Source organism: Branchiostoma belcheri, unplaced genomic scaffold (genome assembly GCF_001625305.1).
Source record: "Branchiostoma belcheri isolate BF01 breed outbred unplaced genomic scaffold, Haploidv18h27 scaffold30, whole genome shotgun sequence".
Classification (NCBI taxonomy): domain Eukaryota; kingdom Metazoa; phylum Chordata; class Leptocardii; order Amphioxiformes; family Branchiostomatidae; genus Branchiostoma; species Branchiostoma belcheri.
Window position 1 is genome coordinate 2,460,559 of NW_017803910.1, and position 23,164 is coordinate 2,483,722.

The 23,164-nt window shown below is 40.4% G+C and overlaps 3 protein-coding genes and 1 long non-coding RNA gene across 4 annotated transcripts in view; 3 read left to right on the forward strand and 1 right to left on the reverse strand.

Annotated features, from left to right (window-relative positions):
- The first annotated feature begins 1,305 nt into the window (after positions 1–1,305).
- Positions 1,306–3,120, forward strand: LOC109474218. Its single transcript, XR_002140463.1, has 4 exons — positions 1,306–1,414; positions 1,613–1,783; positions 2,491–2,607; positions 2,965–3,120. It is a non-coding gene; the product is annotated as an uncharacterized LOC109474218 (long non-coding RNA).
- A 1,161-nt stretch (positions 3,121–4,281) lies between these two features.
- LOC109474131 (tyrosine-protein kinase Abl-like) lies at positions 4,282–12,885 on the forward strand. The gene is made up of 12 exons (XM_019774339.1): positions 4,282–4,303; positions 4,451–4,653; positions 5,259–5,397; positions 5,866–6,084; positions 6,697–6,750; positions 6,897–7,091; positions 7,461–7,670; positions 7,982–8,163; positions 9,044–9,127; positions 9,287–9,504; positions 9,627–9,764; positions 11,428–12,885. Exons 1-12 carry the CDS (start codon positions 4,282–4,284, stop codon positions 11,978–11,980), a joined length of 2,217 nt encoding a protein of 738 aa, XP_019629898.1. The 3' UTR covers positions 11,981–12,885.
- A 68-nt stretch (positions 12,886–12,953) lies between these two features.
- LOC109474198 (60S ribosomal protein L23) lies at positions 12,954–15,495 on the reverse strand. Its single transcript, XM_019774453.1, has 5 exons — positions 15,422–15,495; positions 14,673–14,756; positions 14,213–14,341; positions 13,529–13,642; positions 12,954–13,083 (listed from the first exon to the last, which is right to left on the reverse strand). The coding sequence occupies exons 1-5, from the start codon at positions 15,432–15,434 to the stop codon at positions 13,001–13,003; spliced, it is 423 nt and encodes a 140-aa protein (XP_019630012.1). The 5' UTR covers positions 15,435–15,495; the 3' UTR covers positions 12,954–13,000.
- An 11-nt stretch (positions 15,496–15,506) lies between these two features.
- Positions 15,507–23,164, forward strand: part of LOC109474200 (nebulin-like) — a 176,816-nt gene continuing 169,158 nt past the window's right edge. Inside the window, 2 exon segments of the mRNA XM_019774455.1 lie at positions 15,507–15,713; positions 15,835–15,929. Of these exon segments, the coding sequence (XP_019630014.1) occupies positions 15,645–15,713; positions 15,835–15,929 (164 nt within the window). The 5' untranslated portion in view covers positions 15,507–15,644.

Consider the following 23,164-nt stretch of genomic DNA (forward strand, 5'->3'; position numbering starts at 1 on the left):
TAAACTGAAGTTCCACTTACGTGGTCAACGTTTCCATGGTGATGATGGCGTCATTGATGTGGTTTAGGCATTTTTAAGGGCTTCAGACGAATCATTCTTCCACAAGGGAAAGGAAAGCTGGAACATCACTAGACCAAGTACATTGAAGTTAGAGGAGACTATGCTAAAAAATAGTGTAAGAAAATTTTTTCTGCCATCACGTTTTTTGGGAGAGGCCGAGAACTTTTGGATCACCCCTCGTATAACTTGGCTGGGCGGGTTTGCCTTGGAGAGCAAATGCATGGACTCTTTTAATTTATAGTCTCCAACGGACTATGAGCAATACAAATGGGAAAATTTAGTCCATTGAGGAGAGTGATTTTCCATGGGAGTTTTGTTACCCAAAGGGCTTTTTTGGCCCTCAGTTGGGTGTTATCCTTAACTTAGGGTCGCTCCCACGGCCAATTATTACCTTCGGGGAGGGGGTTAACATGTTAAGTGGCTGTGTGTGTGTTTGTATACAGCCCGTACTACACATCGCATACTTTACGTTGTGGAAGTTTTCAACTATATATCTTGATAGCGACGTCGCATGTACAATCATTTACAATAGAGACAATGTACAACAAGAAGATATCTTGATACAATACAATACAAAGTCAATACAATACAATACAGTATACAATGTTGTGGATCCAAACTCTTAAATGTAATATGTAGTCTACATGTGTTTACCCACATCAGAAAGCTTAGTCCACAACAAGAGCTATGATATGAATGCATGCGTGGAATTGATCTGGACATACCAACTCGGAGCTGGTATCACACCGCTGTTTGAGAGTTGGAAGAAGCTACCTAACACAGTAATAGCAAGCAGAACCGCTGTGGGGGTCTACATATCACGGCGTTATATGGTCAGAATCATCTTGCCAGAATATTCTATTAGTGTTAGAAAATAATAAGTATTTTGTACATGAGCTTTTTATTAGTAACTCATGTACACAACTTGTACACACTACTTGTTATATTTTGTTTATGTACACAAATCAATTGATTATTGCAGATTGCAAAAGGAAATATTCAAAGAAATAACATGTAATAAGTTATGGGAGTGATTCAGGCTTTCGTGAGTTTATTGAAACTGAGGAAATTGTACAAAATTGTCCTGCCATGTGGACTGATTTTTATGCTTTTGTAATTTGTGCGGACACCATACATATAAACCTACCCTGGATTAGAGCCACCCAAAACAATACTTCCATCCCAGAAGTAGCAAGTGGCTCATGGATTGTTCATTGTCTTGAAGGACCGGATAGAGTTGTTTGGACAAGCAGGACTTCGACTGGAATTTGTGGAGCCTTCTGACGGAGGGGTCTATGAACTGTTTACCGTGTTTTCCGACGGAACGTCACAAAAAACAATATATCTGTCCAGGGTAAGCTACTGTCTACTCTGTCTCTGATTATAATGTCCGATGTCGTGTGTGCAGGCGTGTATACACATGTGTGCATGTTTGTGCACATTCATATGTACAGTGTGTGTGTGTGTGTGTGTGTGTGTGTGTGGCTTCAGTTTATTTCCATTGACATGTAAATGCGAACTGGTTGAAGGAATTGACGTCTTTCCTCTGTAGCTACTAGTATCGATCCGTGTGAGGGACCTGACTGCATACAGCACACAGATGTCATACATCATAGTGATACAGATGTTAAAGACGTCGACGTTGTCACACAGTATGTATATCTGTTGACGGTCTGCTGCCATTGTAACGATGGCTACGCTATGGATGGAAAGATTTGTGCTGGTAAGTACAGCCACATGCCATTTTCTCATCAGGGTATCATTTTCACGTCTCTATCTTCTCTGTCTATTTTTTCTATCTATCATACTGGCAGACATAAAACACAGACTATGATAAATGTTGTATAAAAGAGGAGGGCTCGGCATAATTAGGCCATTTTAGGTTTCTTCCATCCCCTTGCATGTGTTTTTATGTTTACCGAAGGAAAACATATTGTTTTTGCTACGTCTCCTGGTCCTGGACCTGGTCAATAACCTTAAACCAGACCGTCTGTCACCATGGTAACTGGTGTGGGGTTACATAATGTTGCAGTTTTATAGCTGCAGGGATTAAGACCCCTGTCTGACCATATATATGAATGTGTTTAAGTAAGAATTAACAGAGCAGACCATATGCGAAGGTAAACATAATGCATTTGCTTTGCAAATTTTACCTTTCAGTTTTTATTACTTTTATCCTATTTCTGTTGTTGTACTAGCAAACAAACAAACAAACAAACAAAACGCAGTCATTTAGCCCTACTACATCGTTACTAATAGAAGCCGTTTCTTGTTCGATCAAGTAGGTGGTTAATTAACTCAGAACTTAAAGAATGCTCATTTTCAAGACCTACCAAAATCTCCAAATTCATTTCCGTGTTTTTGACTTCTATTACGAAGGTAGAATTGTTTCTAGTAGAGTCTCTTTTTTCCATTTAATTTTATCGCTAGATGTCGATGAGTGTGAGGAGAATCCTTGTTATGCCGGGGATATATGCAATACTGAAGATGGGGGCTTCACCTGTCGGTGCCCTCCACAATTTTCAGGTGTAATCTGCACTTTTAAAGGTAAGTACCATTGTTCAGGTGGAAACTTTTGTAATTATTCATTTTCCGCAAATTAGACCTGTATCTGTATTCTAAAGCATCTTTCCAATAAGGTTGGGTAACCGATTTCATTGTGGATTATGCAATATTATCTCTTGACATGAGAACAAAAGTTGAGGTTATAATATACTGTAGTTGAAAAAGAGGAAGCCTATAATCGGCTGTTGACATTGACTTTCACTAACCAAGAACATTTTTTTCAGCAAAGAATTCTTTGGTACCCGCACATCTTGTGACTTTTTTTAAATGAAAACATTGGATGTTTCAGAGCAGTTGTCTTAAAAAACGTTGAATGTTATTTATCTGATGTCGTTGCAGAAACTGCAATATATATAGAACCACCCGAAAGTAGACGACGTACATGTGCTCAAAATGCGTGTCGAAATGGAGGAACTTGCCTTGATAAAGTCACCAGCTTCTTGTTTTGTTTCGTGAATGGTGATTATGAATTCTTAGGTCCTGGAGAGAGCTGTAAAACAGGCAAGTTTCCCAATAAGTATGCCGTTATCCTGCAAGATTATTTAAAATATAATAATTATAATAAAATATAATATTAAATATAATGCTGATATTTTCACAGTAGGAATTGATATAGATAGGAATTCCACATTTGCATATATTAGCTAAAGGTGAACATCATTATGCACAGATGATGTACATGTGTATGTCATTTTTACTTATTAATGAGGAAAAGTTGAAACGGCAATCTGTAAAAGGACAGAATTTTCAAACTAACAGTGTATGAAATTTGAGAGACCTACATTGTACAATGGGCATATATCACTACTATGCTAAAGTATACGCAGAGTAGTCAATGTATACGTATTTACTAATGTAGGTATTCAACCCAGTTGAGTGTCATGTAATTTCTGATTGCTAAATGTGACGGCGAAACTATTGGCTAGATTACTCTAGTTGCAAAAATCTACCTCAGACTTTCAATAAACCACAGTATTACTTTTGTTCCGCGTATATTCTTAGCTTTAGCTCCAAGTCTTTGCTTATAGAACGGCTGAAGACTGACACACGAACAATTAATTGCAGAGTGCCCTTCGGAGTGTCTGACCAAGAATGGATATTGTCGTAGTCGGGACATGATAACGGGCTACGAATGTATTTGTGAACCTGGCTGGGAAGGAGATACTTGTGAAGGTGACATTTCTTTTATCAAACGTCTTTTTTTATTGTGGGTACCCGTCAGAATTGCTTCATTCTGACGGGTACCCACAATAAAAAAAGACGTTTGAATACTTTGAACATTACTCTTACCAAGGTGGTTTATTACCTGATGGTGTATCGGGGTATTTTAGTTATGTCTTTGCACACATCCATACAGTATATTTTTAAATAGACAGCAAATTTTCTTTGCAGTGCCTGCGACGCAAGGAGCAAATGTTACTGCAATACCAACATGGGGACTGCCGGAAAACAGTACAACGGCACCGGTAGTGACTATAGGTACTTTTTGATGGTTCTGTGACTATATATTCATTATAGCCTGTGTTTACGCAAGCTCTCGCTGCCCGAAGTTAGTGACCCCAGACTGTCGGGCCGGCCGCCAGGAGCGTGATTTTTAGTACATGGTGGTGAAGGTATTTCAGCACCAAGGAAAGGATAGTACAGGGCAAAGGAGGGATGGGGTACAAGGTACAACAGTGTGGGAAAGTCCTACGTGTATTTGTGCTGTGTCTGTGTATTTCTGTACTGTGTACATTATTCTTTCTTTGCTTCAAGAACTACATTGTACTTATCAAAATTATGAAACGTTCTGAAAGGCGATTATTGTTTACTTGTTTGAACACAGCTAAGAATGGCATTGTGCTTCAAGACGACGGTGTAACCGAAACTATAGACGGAACGAGCGCAGAGCTTCACTGGTGCTACGGGTTCAGGCCCAGTAAACAAGTGATCTTTGAGGCCTGGTGGTTCAAACAGACTGGTGGTGATCAGGTGCTGGTGGCCAGTCGTTACCCAGCTAGGAATGCTTCTGTCCAGTCCAGATACAAGGTGGGACTGTTGAACCTGTGATCATTACCACAATGTCTATGATATATACATGTATATACATATCCATATATCTAAATGTCTATCTCTAAAAAATCTATAACATCATATTATATGATATACATATATTTGCATCTTTCTCTCTCTCTCTCTCTCTCTCTCTCCACACACACACACACACACACACACACACACACACACACACAACACACACACACATATACATATACATAGATACATTTATTATGTAAACACACATATAGAGAGATACTAGTAGATAAATGTATAGAATCTGATATAGAATTATAACACATTCATACAAACAACTGGTACGTGCCGACATCTGCTGGGCGTCAAATATGTACATAAATATGTTCAGAATATATCATTGACCAGATGTGGAGTGTATGTCCACATCACAGACCACAGAATCATATAGATGCAATATTATGATCATATCATTATGAGTATGATTTCTTTCAATATTATGGTTTCTTTCTTCATACATGTTGTTTGTAACTGCAATTAGCCCTCGGGCATGTATTTGCAGTAAAATTTCGATTATGATCATAACAACTGTATACATATTGTATATCTATGTATGCTAGGGGCGAGTGGAGGTATTTGGTGATGCAGACCTGCTGTTGAAAGCAGTAAGCCCAGCAGATGTCGGCACGTACCAGTTGTTTGCCGCCTTCAGTGATGCTTCAGATCCGCTGTGGAAGGACAGGCACCTCGTGGTTTACTGTACGTTGGTGACAACCATTTTATTCCGAGAAATATATCTACATGGTCTACTGGTTATTGCTAAATTGTTATGTCCGGTCTCCCGATCAACAATCACCAAGCAGATCTTTTGGTGACTGCAATAAAGAACTAGTATCATATTGGCAAGACAGTATCAAATATCAAATTGGTAAGACAGTATCACATTGGCAAGACAGTATCAAATTGTCAAGACAGTATCAAATTGGCAAGACTGTATCAAATTGACAAGACAGTATTAAATTGGTCAGGTACTCCAATACAACAAGGATACCAGTACGGAAAAAGAAAACGCCTAAAAACTGTCAAAAATAGACCGAACCTTAAACCTCTGCTTGGAGAGTATAAGTAACTCGAAGAGCTTACAATTATCCTAATCCTTTTCCTAGCGCCTATAAAATGTTGTTCATATCCTTAACTACCGTTGCGCATTATTTAAATATGTCACAGACCCACCAACGAATATGGCAGTCACTTCAAGCCTTAGTGCAACAGAAGGAGACCAGGTGACGATTCTGGCCCACGCCAACAGTGTACCACCTCCTACCTACCTGTGGACAAAAGTCAACGGCTCACTTCCCAGTGATTCTGTCATGAACAGGACTACTGGAACATTTACATTACCGCACGCTACACTAAATGACAGTGGCACATACAGGGTCATCGCTAGTAATGAACTGGGAAACTTATCTGGTGTTACAATCTTAACAGGTAGGATCAATCAGTTGACAAGTAGAAATAAAGGTAAACTTGTTGTCTCTGTGTATTGGAACTGAGGTGCATTAAGGTTTTAAGGAATTTAATTTTAAAGCTAAAAGAGACTAACTAAGGTGGCTATTGACAATTTACTATTCCTATTGCCTTCTTGTGCCAATTTAATGTAATTTCCATGTGTATGTACACAAGTTTACAAGCTACCAATGAAATGACCTTTTTTTATAAATGATGTTTGTTGTACTAGTCCTGTATTTATGTTGTTTTCTTCCAGTGCAACAGGCATTTAAGGCCCCCCGTCCCGTAAATTTGGGCTCACCCCTACACTACGTTGGACTCAAGCCTGCATTCCTTATAAGTAAGTCCATGTCCTTGAAATCGCCAACTTGGAAGCATACTGCAGGGAAGGCAATGAGTAAGTCCGATTTAATGCCTGTATAAAGTAGCTAAAGAAATTATTAACCTTCCCAAGAAAAGGGTTGCCAGGACGTGGTCCTATGCAACAGTAGCAGCAACAGGTCCCTTTTCCGCGTAAATTAACACATTTCTGTATTTCCCCTGCTCCAGCTGAAACGCCTGCAGCTGGCGGACGGTCCACCCCACACGTGGCAATGAGTACTAGTAAGTCCAGTGGTATTACCTATATAAAGTAGCCTAAGAAGTTAAACATTTCTATGAGAAGGGTTGTCAGGACGTAGTCGTATGCAACAGTAGTAGCAACAGGTACCCCTTAAGTTTAATACATTTCTGTATTTCTACTGATGCAGCTGAAACGCCTGCAGCCGGCGGACGGTCCATCCCACGGACGGTCTACTCCACCCGTGGTGGCGGACGGTCCAACCCACACGTGGTGACGGCTGCAGTGGTGCCATCCGTGGTACTACTCGTCCTGGCAGTGGTGGCGGCAGTTCTGGGATACCGGTGGATCAGAAAGAGACAAAGCGACAAGCACCCTGAAGAGCGTGACTTTCATTCCAATCTTCTAGGTAGTTTTGTCTTTCTATTGTACCCATGTGTAAAATTGTCTATTTATCAAAAATCAGTAAAGGCATAGTCATCGGCAACTCTGTAGGCAGAGAGATTATATCTATCGCTGCAACTTAACATTGAATGTTTGACGTTTTAGGGTATGCTGACAATCATATTACTAATAGCTACCAATAGTATTATAAGTAGCCTGTACATGCAATAAAGCCAAAATATCTTTTAGTACTGTACGGGAATGATATTCAACATGGATTGCAGGTCAATAGATTGTACCAGCAGAGACTCCGATCGGGATCTCTACCCTGACATATACTAGTATATAGTTTCACTGCTTTTGTTCCCAGAGTTAACAGAAGTGCACAGACCACCGCTCCCACTCCCTCCCCCTGTGCCGGCTCGGCCACAGTTCCTGGAGTACGAGGTAAACCCAACTGATCTACAACTGAAAGAACAGATTGGCAGAGGGGCCTTCGGCGTCGTGTTCCTTGCGTCTTTAAAGAAAGTTGTTGATGGTTTTCTTACCGAACAAACAGTGGTGGTGAAAACTGTCCACGGTAGGTCCATTTTTTGCGGTGATGCTTTACCCACTTTAGGAACTTGCAATGGCTGACATACATTTGTATTTTACCAGCTTTATAAAGGCTGAAAGCAACACAATGGCTGAAACACCCAGAAATAGTCTCTGCTATTCATCTAGTAGTAGACTTTGAAAAGCCTGGGAGCCATTTTGGAGTATCGGGTGTAAGGAGCCCTGTTAGTATTTTACGGATGGCACTCAGGCTAGAGTTTGAATTGTTCTTTGACAAATGTTAACCTAGACCTCTGAATGTCATCAATGTATCAATTTTTTTTGTGAAACTTGCAGAGGATGCAGGAGTAGAGGAGATAAAGAATTTTATACGAGAGGTCGACACCACCATCAACCTAAGGCAGCACATCAACCTACTAGGTTTGGTGGGGTGCTGCACGCTGTCTCACCCTCCCTACCTGGTGACGGAGTACATGCCGTATGGAGACCTCAAGAACTTCCTACTCAAGTGCAGAAAGGTTTGATATTTTATACTGGAAATCCATTAGATTAGACATGAAACTCTAACCTATTATTCCTGGAAACTTAAAATCAAAGGGTGTACATATGTTGATCACAAAATCACATAACATAACACGTCAATTCATAAAACTTAACCACATGAAACTACCGGGCGGGCAAAATAGTGCAACCGAAAAAATCACTTTGTATAATACTATATATCATCATCATCAGGTTACTACAAGTTTCCTCCACTTCCCCTTGTTGGTTGCTAGCAAGGCCAGATATCTGTTAAACCCAGATAGAGTTGGTCATTGTAATCTCCCGGACTCCAGAAACCCACCTGTGCCCGACCTGTGGCAGAACCTTCAGAGCCCGTATAGGACTTGTGAGCCACAGCCGGACACACAAGACCTGATGTGATGTTCTTTGGTCATCGTCGACTACGACGGACGAACAACAACAATCTCCCAGAAGCTGTTGGATGCAATGTGAATAACTGGTAAATAACACACATTTTGCATTTCTGAATTGTATACGTTTTTTTTACTTTTCTCTCGAACAGACCACCTACGTTTCCCAAGCTGGATACGTGCCCACTGATATGGCAGCTCGGAACATTCAGGTAGGAAAGGACCTAAGAAATTATTAAATGCCATACAAATGTGCAACTGAACTTCAAAGAAAAAAAACTTTATGACAAGTTTCTATCTCTATATTTATGTCTAGATAGATCTAGAATAGTTGTTTGTCCATTTTACCCATTTATGTGTTTCATTTATCTTGCATTTGTCTATTTGACTGTTGGCTGGAATGTTCTAAATAAAATGTCAGTCAACCAATGTTATAACTTTGATTAAATTACGGTGACTCTTTCCATGTAAATTCGCAACCCAGTCGGATGGGGCACTCCGTGACAGTATGTATGACTTCAAGGAGAAGAATGTCTACCAGGTAGCGCAGCAGATAGCAAACGGAATGGTAAGAACCCACACAAACTCACAGCCTTGTAACTAGAATGGGGTGATAAAATGCATTTCCAGACCATTGTGCAACATTTCAATTTTCATACATAACAACATAGCATGGACTCTTCACTTTTTGAATTGTGATGTTTTCTGACTTTTTCTCTCGAAACAGGCCTACATTTCCCAGGCTGGTTACGTGCACGGTGACCTGGCCGCCCGGAATGTTCTAGTAGGAGAGGACCTTTTGGTGAAGATCGCAGATTTCGGCCTCACTACAGACATCTACGAGCGAGGCTACCAGCGGCAGGATGCGGAGCAGAGAATCCCCCTGAGGTGGATGGCGCCGGAAAGGCTGCTGCGAGAGGGCCGGTACACCAGCAAGAGTGACGTGTGAGTACAGCTATTGCTTTGTTTTCGTCGTTTCTATAGTAACAATTTCCTTGTGTATCTCATTACCTGGATGTCTAACCTTCATCAACGTTGCTTATCTCAAATCTAATTTTCACGCCCAGTTGGTCCTTCGGTGTGGTGCTGTACGAGATCGCTACGCTCGGGAACGTGCCCTACCCAGGTGCAGAACGCACTGTGCTCATGGAGGAACTCCGCTCAGGGTACCGGGAACCCCGTCCTCCTGGCCTCAAGCAAGATCTGTACGTGAGACTAGTATTGTTTTCGTCTATTCATCCCCAACTTACATAAAAATAAGATCAACAAAATAGCAATTAAGGCCATGTTGATTTGATTATATGGATGACATCCGCGCGCGCATGAATTTTCGGCCGTTTCCCCCCCCAAAAAAAATTTCAACCATACTGTAAATCGTACAAAACAGCTGCAAAATGAGCAAATAAGTTCCAAAAAAAATTAATAAAAACTATACCAATGTCGTAGAATGCCAAAATCAAACGAAAAAAGACGAAATTGTTAAGAAATGAACTTGAAGACTAGATTATTCGCCAAACCATATTCTGTGCCATTTGCTCAACCCTCATGACCACGTAGATTTCATAATGAAAATAACTTTTTTTTTTGCAAAACTTTTTTTTTATTCGCACGCGCGCATCAGTTTTGGGCTCCCGGAGGATGTCATCCATATAACCAAATCAACATGGCCTAAGGGACAATAATGAGTTGTGAAAAAGAAAGAACGAACAGAGAGTGCAGTTATAAAAGACAAATGGTTATAAGACTCGTGTATAGAAACTACACCTTTTCTATTCTACTGTAAATAAAGATAAGAATATTGTATTCCTTACCAGTAGGCAATATCTAATGTATTTTTAAAGGAGTACTAACCTCCAGAAGGAAGTGCTATTTTCCGATACATCATGCTGCAATGAACACATAACTAGCCGACTTTTTACGTAATTTTGCTTGTACGACTTGCACGGCGCATGTTTGTAAAGTGATATTAATATCATTTTTCCCCATGCTGAACCACAATTGATACATCCGGGAACTCTGGCTTGCGCAATACTCATACACTTCAGGTCAACATACACATTTTTCCGCGAAAATGGTAGGAGACAAGCACATTAACAAGCTGATTATTGAGAAATTACTTGCTTTACTTTGCTTGACCTGTGGCTTGGATATTATAATATCAGGATGTCGAAAACAGTGGGAGCCAGTTTCATCCTGCGTGTTTTGATTTTCTCAACTTATTTGCATGTAAGTATTACTTGAACAGATAATTAGATTACGCCACTTATGGAAAGGATAACTAGATTACGCCGTTTTTTTCATCGTCAATATTTGCGGCATAAATAAGGGGCGATAAGGACACCAAGAAGGGCAATGGTTGGTAAGATACCAAAGAACACAGATCGGTACGAATTTTTCTTATCGCCCCCGAAATGAGGTCTGTAACGTAACTTTTTGTCTAAAACATAGACACCAATGGGGTAGCGTGGTGTATTCTGGGATAGTTTTGAGGGTATTTGGAGAGTTTGTCCTGGATTCGATGCGTTTTAAGACTTGCGCGCAAAATGGGCATTTAATTGTATACTGTAAAATAATATGCATTTTTCACTTCCAAAAATAAATGCCTGTCGAAATATAGCACCCCCTTCTGGAGGTTAGTACTCCTTTAAATACATCATTAAAATGATGATGGGTAGCTGGTCTTTTTTTTAATGCAAAATGGTGTTGAAAATAACTCAGTGTAGGATCAAAGCCAGGTCAAAGAGAATCTATTCGTCTAATCCGGACAATTCTATCCTAGTGGGAAAAGGGCCATAGTATCATTCCATTTCAAAACTTGTCAATCGCTGATGACTAAATAACTAACATATTTATGTCTCCAACCGATAGGTACGATATGATGCTGCGGTGCTGGCAATGGGAGGAAGACCATCGCCCAGAGTTTCATGAGCTTTATGAAGAGCTGAACGCTGTTGTAGGTTCCATTGCAAAGGATTGTGAAAAACCTCCTTCCAGCTCCCAAGAGGGTCAGAATGAGGCAGCAGATGTTGCTGAAAACTTGAATGACATCCCAAAGTTGGCCCCAACAACGATGCAACTCCATGTTACTGCAGACGTCTACAACAGCGAAAGCCATGAAGAAATTGACTCACTCACTTCTTCAAATGAAGAATCTGGTTCTGAACCAGTGGAGACAAAATACATCAATGGCTATCACAGTAATAACCACATAGCAGTTGGGTTCAAGGTTGCACAACAAAACACGCTTATTGAAAGTAAAGACACCGACCAGTCGCAAATGGAATCCTCAAGCCCATTGGGTGCAGCCATTATGGATTCAAATGACAACTCCGAGTTGCCTGTGTCAACAAATGTGCAGAAGAATGATAGACCTATGGAAGGAGGTTATCTGCCTATGGCCTCCTTGCCCCACTATAATTGAGGATAACTATATGGTGACCGTTTCCTATTAACAAATCCTACATTTCATGTCAATCCATATAATTGATCTAAGGTGACACAAATCAAAGTTTTGTCTTTTAAGAATTAAAAAAATTTACAGACACCAATCGTTTCTGTCAACAAAGATTCTACCAGATTGGAGTCCAGACGTATACATATACTTATGTTGACTTGGATGTAACAATGTAACGTTAACTAAGTCAGTGTAATCACATCGACTTTACACCAGTGTGTGATGTTGTACACATGTATTCAATTTGCTTTCATTAGCTAAAAAGCAAAGTATTGTTGGTCTGCCTGTCCTCTCATACTCATAGACCCTACGTAATGAAATAATACTGGGAATTTAAAAGATATGTAATCTACCCGTATACATCATTCAGGTGTTTCTGTCTACAAAACTAGACTAACATTATTCTATCACGAGACATCAAGATTAACGTCTGCTTGGAGAGTAGAGGTGTTGTACAATGTGTAGAACTGGCCTGTCAGGAAGTCACGATTGTCATACTATCACCTAAACAGAATCCTTGCCCTTTTGGATGCATTATACCACATCCTGGTGTACGAATTACGAAGTAGTATGGGTGATGAAGGACAAACTGTGTGGATTGTTTATGCTGTATTTCAGTTATGCGGTATCTGATAAGGAAGGATTGTAAAATTTTATGGCTGCAACATTTTATGGCTGCAACATTTTATGTGTATGTTTTATCTGTTGTCTATATAATAAACCATTCATTCATTTAATCCCTTTCATGATTGAAACAACACAAACATCATTATAATGTCAAATGTTGATAAGATTTTTTGATAGTAGTTAAACGTGTATATAAATAATAGTTAATGATATAATGCTCCAGGAAGAATAGTGATATATCATCACTGATGTGAGCTTCCCAAACAAACAAACAAACAAGCAAACAAGCAAACAAACAAACAAACAGAGCATGTAGGTTGTGACCATGTTTATTGAAGACTAGCAGAGCGGGGGTTGTTCTCAGGCGATGCTGCCAGCATTGGAGGCGATCCTGGGCCAGAGGTCGGCACACTCCTTTGCCACAGGACCGGTGATGGCCGAACCTGGACAGACACAGGAAACATGGTTTAGGACACACAACATTTTCACTCACACAACTAAAATTTTACCATCACAGTCACACTATATTCAATAGTAAGAAGAAGATCGAAAATAGTAACAACAACAAAGAACTAATCTGACAAAGGTTGAAGTGTTTGACTGAAAATTCATGACAAGTGTTTGAGTTGTATTGGAACAAAGCCTAAAATTTTTACAACTAAAGAACTTGAAACAAATCGGATCACAATCCATTCAGGAGACTAGAAATTGGTTGCTTCATAAGTTCATAAGATCTGTATTGTATCCTGTATATTGTAGACACCAAGAACTGTTCACAGTTTAGGTCCCTTCATCTTTGACCACACACACTAACACACAGGTTAAACCATGGCTTGGCTTATTATGCCACCAATTTAACCAGTACTAAAATGACCAGCTATAACTCACCTTTCATTTCACCCTTGACGTTGACTATTACCCCCGCGTTGTCTTCGAAGTATAAGAACACCCCGTCCTTTCTTCGATACGATTTCCGCTGTCGAATCACCACTGCCGGCATCACTGCAAATGAGACGCAAGACATGACACAAGTTAGTCAGCAATAATTGAGAAGAGCTAACAAGTTTGCACTTTGTTATGTCGTTCGGTAAGTACCATGAATGAACTTTTCTTTGAAGTCTTAAGACCTGCAACTATACCTAACCTTAAGCACACTGAAGTTGCCGTTTAGCTACGAAGTCCTTATTGCTAACAGTACTACTGGCCGACTACTGCCAAACCATTGCAGGGACACCAGCAGCAGAATAATCAAATCCTGGATAGTGAGTGAGTGTTAATCTAAATCAAGTAAACATTACCTCCCCAACAAAAGTCAGGTACCCATTTTTACACCTTGCCTGGGTACCATCCTACTTGTGTGCAGGGGCTCCCACACTCACTTGTTCGGGAAGCGAGTGTGGGAGCCCCGGCATACAAGTAGGATGGTACCCAGGCTATTTTACACCTGGGTGGAGTGAGAAAAAGTTTTACAAAATGCATTTCCCAGGAGCACAAGATCAGTGGCAGGGGACCTCTGGGTTCTGGGCTGAACACCTAGCCATTACACCACACCACACACAGTAGAGGACTCACCCTTTTTCCGGAGTTCTGGTTTTCCCTTCTTGACAGTTGCCATGACCATGTCACCAACACCGGCTGCAGGGAGCCTGTTCAGACGACCCTTGATGCCCTTCACGGCAATGATGTACAAGTTTTTGGCCCCTGAAATAAGGAGGGATTCCGAGGGAAAAATGATACATCAGACTGATACACGTTAAAAACATTACAGTACATACTTCGTAATTTTGTGATGTAAGGCTAGAAACCGCACGAACTATGGCAAGCAACTTTCCCAGACTAGTGAAATGGACTGATAGTTAGGCTCATCTTTATTCTAATTCTAATTATGATGCTTTTTAGATTGCATTGATTGCTTGTGTTCTGTAAATGTAATGTTTCACATGTGTGGGCTACGACACCAGCAATAGCAGTCTGTGTGCCGTGACATGTATTGTCACATTCCCCCCTAAAATCAAATCAAACCAAATCTGACCTGTGTTGTCCGCACAGTTGATGACGGCTCCCACAGGGAGACCGAGGGAGATGCGGAACTTGGCCCCCGACGCACCACCACGTCCTGAAAATTACAAACAGCACAAATCTTACATCTGTATACTAGTAGTGTATTTGTACAGCCTTAATTATATCTACCCTTTGGCATAACTGCCATGCATGGTTATATAGAGGCTTTCCATTGATATCATAATAAATTTGAACACTCAAGGAATTAACATGTTAGCAGGTAAGTGGATTATAGTTCTAATACCTTAAGAACCCTGCTAGAACACTCACTCCTAAACGAGGCTAAAAGCTCCAAAGGTGAGTACACATGCTAAGCTACGTATGTTGATTTAAATCATAAATCTAAGGGGCCTTTTTTCATCCGTTTCTCCGTCCATAGGCTTTGCATGCTTAAAATAACACCGTAAATTACTTCCTATTACTTTTCTACGCCCCAACTAACATTTAGCCACAGTTTTTGCTCAATTATTAGCGTAAAGCAGAGTGCGCCCCCCTCCCCACCGTGCATGCTCCACCATGTGGAATTCCAAAATGGCTGCCTCGCCGACGAATCGGCTACAACAATCGAGATTTTTTCCCAAAGAACGCTATTGGCAAAACATTACGCACCACAAACATGAGCAACAAAGCCTTAAGAATCGTTATTACTATGTTACGGTCGGCCAAAGTCCCTAAGAATCCAGAAAAATGCACTGAAAATTCGGGATTTTTTCTACACACCTCGCTTCGACATTTTCGGTAGAGGAAGAGACCGACGGCTCGTGCGCGTGCGCGGCGCAAGGCCTGCCGGGAAGGGGCGCTTATTTCCTGAGTAGGATATTCGAGAGCTCGACTCGAGCTGCAGATACTCTGCAAAATAACCCTAATTTCTCCAACTCTGGGCCTTTAAACACCGAACCGTCGACGTTTCTGGATTGCTTTGGAACAGGGCACGAGATCCAACATGAATCCCAAGTGCGCACGATGCACGAAGACGGTGTACCCGATGGAAAAACTGAACTGCCTGGACAAGGTAAGAAGAAGGGGACCGCCCCAACTTTATATCAGCTGTTTTGGCGCATCTGTAGATTTCGTAAATATAAACACGGTCGCGTCTTTGTCTGAGATTGATGCCAACTTGTTTCTCGCTGCAGTACTGGCACAAGGGATGCTTCAACTGCGAGGTGTGCCGTATGACCCTCAATATGAAGAACTACAAGGGCTACAACAAGAATCCTTACTGCAATGCGTAAGTCAGAGTATTTTCTTACCGCCCCTTCTTCATACCCCTCCCACCTAAGATCATATCCCGCAGTGCCAACAAGTCATCTCAGTGGCCTTGCAGATAACTAGAACAACCGTTGACAGATCCTCCCTTCTGCCTTCAAATCTGCTCAGCCAGACACCAGCAAATACTGAAAAAAAATCTTTACCATCTCCTAGTAAACTCTTGGGAGAAACTTGAGTGATCAGTGGTACAAAAGATATACATGACATGTTGCTGTCAGCTCTGTTTACCCAAACATGTGACCTCCCCATGAAAGAATGTTCGGTTCAAGTGTTTGTGTATCATTTTTTTGCCAGGGAGTTTTGGTGTACTGTTCTTGGCCAAACTTGAGCTCCTGTGCTGGCATTGAATGTTGACAGGAGGGTGACAGACACTCACAGCAAATACAGAAACACATGTCTTAGGGTGAAACCTGAGAGGCTTGGAAGTTTGTCTTTGCCTGGTGTGTTCCCACATTCCCTGCTGGCAACTTGCTGGTGTATCAGTATAACAAGATCAGTTCATGAATAAAAGCCTCATTACCTACTGCAAGGTGGCTTAAGATGCTTCCGAAATTAAGACGCTTGTGTTTAAGAAACGGGGGTGTGTTGCTCCGATGCACATGCTGAATAAGCCTGTGTGTTTTTTACGGACCTTGAGAGAAGCCAAGGCACACCCTTCTAGCCAAACAACAAAGCACGAGGGATGTTTGAGGCATCCTGGGCGCCTGTGAACTTTGATTTACACGGATTCTGTGTAAACAAACAAGAAAACCAACAGGAGCCAAGTGGCTACTGTTTTTGAGGGGGCTCTGTACCCCCCTTCTGTGTGGTACAGGCAAGCCATTCTGTAGTGAAAGCTATTTAATTTCACACTTAAATTTGTAGCAAGGTGGCCAAGTTTTGCGTATAGTTTCCATCCTGAATTTAGCAAAATGTGCAGGTGTCAGCATCCACTCTAATCTAGCATCTGCTGATATGAAATAATATTTACTTCTGTTGCTATTCTTAAAATGTTTCTTGGACAGTTCAAACCTATGGCTGGATTATAGTAAGGAAAAATAGCTACCTGTTGAATATTCATTAAAAGAATGTTCAATATGTTGTTGAAATATTTGGGTGATATGTTTCATTCAAGCTTTGTAATTTCATGTTTCTCGGCTTGCCCCCAGAGTGTTTGGACCTGTCGAATACTGCTATAGTACGAGGGGACTGGGACGTAAGGATGTCATGTCCTTGGTACTGTCTGTAGAAGACAAATTAAACTTGACCTTTACTGACCCGAGAATGTTCTATAGACTCTGCTGAAGGATCTGGACCATAAGAAGAGACACCTTTTTATAGCACAGCTCCAGTTTTCACCCTGGTGAGGAGGATAACCTAATTTTGAGTTGGTCAGGATCCAGGAAGGCTTGAATATTTGATAAACAATGTCCTAATAAGGCTCCCAAGCTTCCCCTGTGTGTAAGGTGGTACATAATACAGATAACTTCCATCTGTAGAAATTACATTGCCTTAACCTCCAAACACCTTTTATCTCTCTATGGCAAGATAACATTATCAGGACAAGATTTGATTGAGTCCTACCATCAAACAACTGAGGAATAGATGCTTCATATCCATAGATTTCATTTGTTTTCTATTTCGTGCACACTTTCTTTCTGTTATTGTATTATGGCTACAATATTTATCAGAATCAGTCATAATTGAGTGCATAATGACATGAAGATGGGAGGCAAAGCAGTAATGTGCTACAAATTCGCTCTGTTGACAGAGGCATTTTTCCATTATTATTAGGTAGGAAGAGTTAGCTCTCTTGTTATTTTCTTGCAGAAAACATTTTGAAGGGTGTGACTGTTGCTGAAGAAGGTTTTAACTCTGGAGTCTGGCATCTTGTTACTGTGTTGTTATGAAATGTGTGTCAAGTGTGACAATTGCTCTGTTGTATACATTGCCTTGTCAAGTTGGTATAAACACTTTCATTCATTCAAGCAGTACTACAAACTACTTAAGTTGACTTTTGACTTGACTTCTAGTTCTACTACTATTGCAAGAAGAAGAGTTATATAAGTATATATAAGTATCTGATAACTTGATAAGCAAAATGATTTTTCTAAGTTGATCAATTAGTGGTACTTAGTAGTAGATAGAATTTGTGTCTTTTCTATTGTGAGATATGACCTCATGATTGGGAAAAAACAAGTTTGTTGTGTACATTTGGATTATTGTCAAAATGTTGTTTTCCTCTGTTCTATTGCATTGAAAATTTTTTGAGAAACATTAGATACAGATTTTGCCAGGCCAAATGTTTGTGGTGAGGCATCAGTAGATCTAATAGGCCAGGAAAGTCTCTGTTTGTACCTGTATAATCTTTCGGAGGTGCTCAGTCTTCTGAGACTACTCTTCCAGCATTCCTGACATGCTTGGTGTGGCCAGGGGATCTCCTGTTGTGGCTTGTTTTACAGTTGAAGTCACAGGGTTTGTGTAAGCAGGGGTAGTCACGGAAGATGATTTTTCGCTGTCCGGGTCTTGTATTTCAACAAAAGAGTCTTGTTGAATTCGCCTTAGGAGGATTATTGTAGAAGAAGAAGGGCAAAGTTTAATTTCTTGCACTTCCTTTGAAGATGTTTGCCCCGACAATTTTTGGCAATCGGAGCTTAGGCATTAACCTTGTATAGGTTACAAATTTCATTGGCAAGAAGGAGGTGAAAAGGCTAACTTTGATCATGAAAAAAGGACTGGTATATAATTAGAGTCTGAACATACATGTTTATTATGGCAAGTTAAATCCTGCTCAAAGCAAGAGGGTTTTTTACATTGAAACTTTGTATACGTTACAGATTATATTAGCAAAGGGGAGGTTAAAAGGCTAACTTTGATCATGAAAAAAGGACTGGTAACTTACAATTAAGGTCGTCTGAACATACATGTCTATTATAAAACAGCAAAACCCTGTTCAAAGCAATGAGGTTTGTTCCATTCAAAGAACGATATTACTTCTGAGGATGTAGAAAGTATAGGATTTGGGTAAAAGAAACACATGTACACAAGAAGACTCTGGAAGACCCTGCCTTGTGTGTAGAGACAACAGATCACATACTGAAGCCACATGTTGAAGAATAGGATTGGGTAGGGAAGGACACAGCAAATTAGAGGGGGGGGGGTAGATAAGTAAGGGATCAACCAGAAACAACATGGGGTGCAGAGGGAAGAGTTGTCTGGAAGTAGAAAACAGTCTTTACTCTTACCTTCGCCAGAAGGTTATGTTTTGGGGAGCATTTGTTTACATGTGTTTGCACCTGGGTCTCCCCAGAAATTTTTAAGGGAGAGGTCCGTTGATGTCACGAAAAAAAATTGAATTTGAATGAAAATACCAAGAGAAAACCCTAAATTTGAACATTTTGGGAGAGGTGCTAGGATTTTTGGGGAGAGGGGGAGCACCCTTGCTTCATTGCTTGGGGAGAGGCCTATGTTTGTGTGTATGTGTCTGTGGTTTAGCATGATAACTCAAGAAGCCATAGATGGATGAGGGTCTGCATGCTCTTTTCCGTAAGGCGTAGGCGGGCCTCTTTAATTCCCTGTAATTCGTAGGGAAGTTATTCTATTCACCGTAATTCGTAGTGAGGAGGCTAAAATTTCCCGTAAAGCGTAGCCAGCGCATTTTACGTAAAGCGTAATCGAGCCTAAAAATTCCCCGTAAATCGTAGTCTGGACTCCCATTTTTCGTAAGCTGTAGCGGACGAACCAGCGACCAGCGGATAGCGGATGACCTGTTGGGTCAACGTCGTACCCAGGATTTCTATAGTCTAACCTGGACACGAGAGCACCTATGACATCAGTGGAGCTCTGTGCTATTATTGGTCACTATTGGCCAGGTGGCGGGAGCAAATCTGGAGTCAATCTTGTCGCATCTTCATCTTGTCTGTCCCTTTCTTGCCTGTCCCATCTGGGTCCATGTGTGCGGTACAATCCCACCATCATGACATACTAGTAGCTCACGCGACGCTCGTGATTGTGCGCATTTTATATCGCATACGGGGTCGATTCTGTGCCAGAATTTAGCGTAAAGCGTTGCCGGCCTCCCGGAATTTAACGTAAAGCGTTGCGAGCCTCCATAAATTTAGCGTAAAGCGTAATCAGCACCCCCCATGCAGACCCTCATGGATTGTCGTAAAACTTGTTAGGTGGGTAGGCCTTGATGAGACCTCAAAATGATAAGATTTTGTACCCCCTGACCGCTTGTTTGTTATTGTTGACTTAAGTTAGATTCTCCAACTTTGAAGGATGACATCAACAGGTGCTTAAGATTTCTGGAGATAAGCAATCTTGGAGGATCAAAGATCTTACCACACATCTTGATAATATGCTATCCACACACACGAAAAAAAAAAAACATTAGTGTAAAATACTGCATCTGTTCTAAGAACTATCAGAAGTGTGTTGGTGGCCTTGAAATCCATTGACCAAGACCTCACCAGCTTTATAAATTGCCGTCTTTATAGAATATACAACTGTATGTAGAAAACATAGTAATTTACTTTACCATCCATATTTGTAGAAAACAACACAGTCAGTGTCTGTCTTTCCAATCGCAACTCAATTTGTGTATTTTATGCGTGAGTGTGTGAGGTCGATATGGTTTTATTTATAAGCTAAACACATCACTTCCTGACTACCTAGAAACCCTGTTTGTTCAATCTTGGCAATACCAGTACTGAAAACCTATTACATGTAGGTCAGTTGATAGCAAATGAATCTATCAAGACGATTTTAGGTACAAAAGGCATAACAAAGCAGCACTGATACGGTACTGGAGCATATCTTCTGACACGAACGTCTGCAGTGTCAAGGTTGAATCTGGTTGATCATGGCTCAAGGCTTCATCAGCTTTTGACATTTACAAATGTAGAACTTACAAGGTTAACTTGGAAGATAAGGAATGCCCACAAGGGTAGAAAATGTCTCAGACTTGGCCTAAAGCCAGTATAGTACTAGTGGAGTGATACATTACAATTACAAAGCAGTTGAAATCCATGTGACCTCAAGTCAACAGACCCGGGGGCAGTTGCTTACTGACTCATGTCACTATCTCCAATCTGTAGCATTAGGGTTCAAACAAGTGGAACAGGCACTTTTCTCTGTGCCTTTTACTGGTTCAAGATAGGCTAACAACTGAAGTGAAGGGGCCCCTTTCTCTATTTCTTTTGTTGATGTGTTTGTGTGTACTCTAGGGCTATTGCTATGTCCTTAATCTTGCTTTTTAGAACTCCTGAAGTGTAACAATTGATTGCATCACTTGCAGGTTGCTATTGTTCTCAAGAATAATCATTGGCAGCCCTAACCAATTAAGGTTTGACACTGTGCTAGTTAAAATAAAAAATCTGAAGCATTTAGTTAAAGTGTTACAAGTAAAAAATATACAATAAAATAGCTTTAAACATATTTATTTCCCCTTCCAGTCTTCAGTCTTCATATGTACAAATCAGATTGCAGAAGAAATTGTCTCAAAAATACAGTAATCAATTTTGCGGAAAAATACAAATGAATTTGATGATTTTTTTTATCTGGGTGCCATCCGATTTGTAACAGCAACCCCCAAAGATTTTTTAGATGGCACCCAGGCTAATGTTTCAAGGCTTGAAGCGCCCTGCAATCACACAGACAAGTTAGTACAGGATCTCTTGAATATTTATGTTGTGGGCACACTTGATGGGCTATTCCCAACGGCAGGCACTGATATACCTGCCTGACAATAGGTCCACTTGTAAGTCCTAACAGTGGGGAGGGGCAGGTATTGTCCTGTAATCCTGTGATTGTCTGTGGTTGAAACTAGGTCATTCCCATGTGAGAAAGACATCGATCAATACATACCCATGAATAATTTGTCAGGACGAAAGAGCCGTTTATATTGACACTTTATCTCAAATTGTTCCTTTCATAGCAATGCTCGAAATGAGTTAACTATTCAAACTTCTACAATTTATCCCAATTTTACTAAACTTACAGACCAAGAAAAAACTATTCTTCTTTTAACTTCCCAAAACCCACTGATTTTAGAAAAGGTGGGACATTACGTCTTCCATGGTCTAAAAAAGAGAGGTCAAACCCCTTAGACATAGTTTTAGACATAGCTATAGCTCTAGACAACTACCTTTTATCATGTAGATTTTAGTTATTTTATACTACGTTTCATTGTTCTTTTATGTTTGTAATCAAATTGGCATGAATTTGCAATAAAACTTCTATATTGCACCTTCCTGTCCTACAGCACTGTTCTGGCACCAAGCATATGTTAGGGTGAAAGATTCTGATGTTTTCTGACACTGACAGCAAATGTTCAATCTTTTTATCAATTTAAATCTTGGTAACACGCATCCCCTTGCCTATACTGCTTTGTGACCTACTGATTCACTGACAAAAATAGCACTTTATTAAATGCAAGTATATATAATATCTGTTTCAATATTGTGGTATGTTTATGAGTTGCAAATAGCCTTCGGGCACGAATTTGCAATAAACTTCTTATTATATTTGGGAAATAATGAATAAACGAACGAAGACCTTTATAATATATGTACATTTTTGCCCCACTGGGCTAAGCATAGGTCACATGATTACAATCATATACATATACATATACATATACATATACATATACATATACGCATACGCATACGCATACGCATACGCATACACATACGCATACGCATACACATACACATACACATACACATACACATACACATACACATAGTTTTACACATATACATACATATATACATATACATAACTGTTACATGTATATATAATGTCTAATGTATTCTAGTGGAAATACAGGGACACTGTCACACACACACATATTACACGCACACACACGTTGTGATCAGCCATGAGATTGTGTTGTATGGATCCTTGTAGCGTTGTTGTTGACTTTTTAGACTTGAAGGAGGGATGAAGTGGGTGGCTCCATTACACAGAGTGGTTGTAGTCACTACTTCAGTTTGTAAAAACTCCACCACCTGTCAGGTGTACGCTTTGGAAATATTTCTTCAGAAACAGGATTTCAGATAACGGCTACTCTCCAAGCAGAGGTTTGGGTTTTGGGGGTATTTTTAGTGTGTTTTTAGGCTTTTTTTGTCGGGGTTTCTCTTTTGCACTGAATTTTTTTCCCACCAAACCCATTGAAGCTTTCGACTGCCTGCAGAGGTTGGGTTTGGT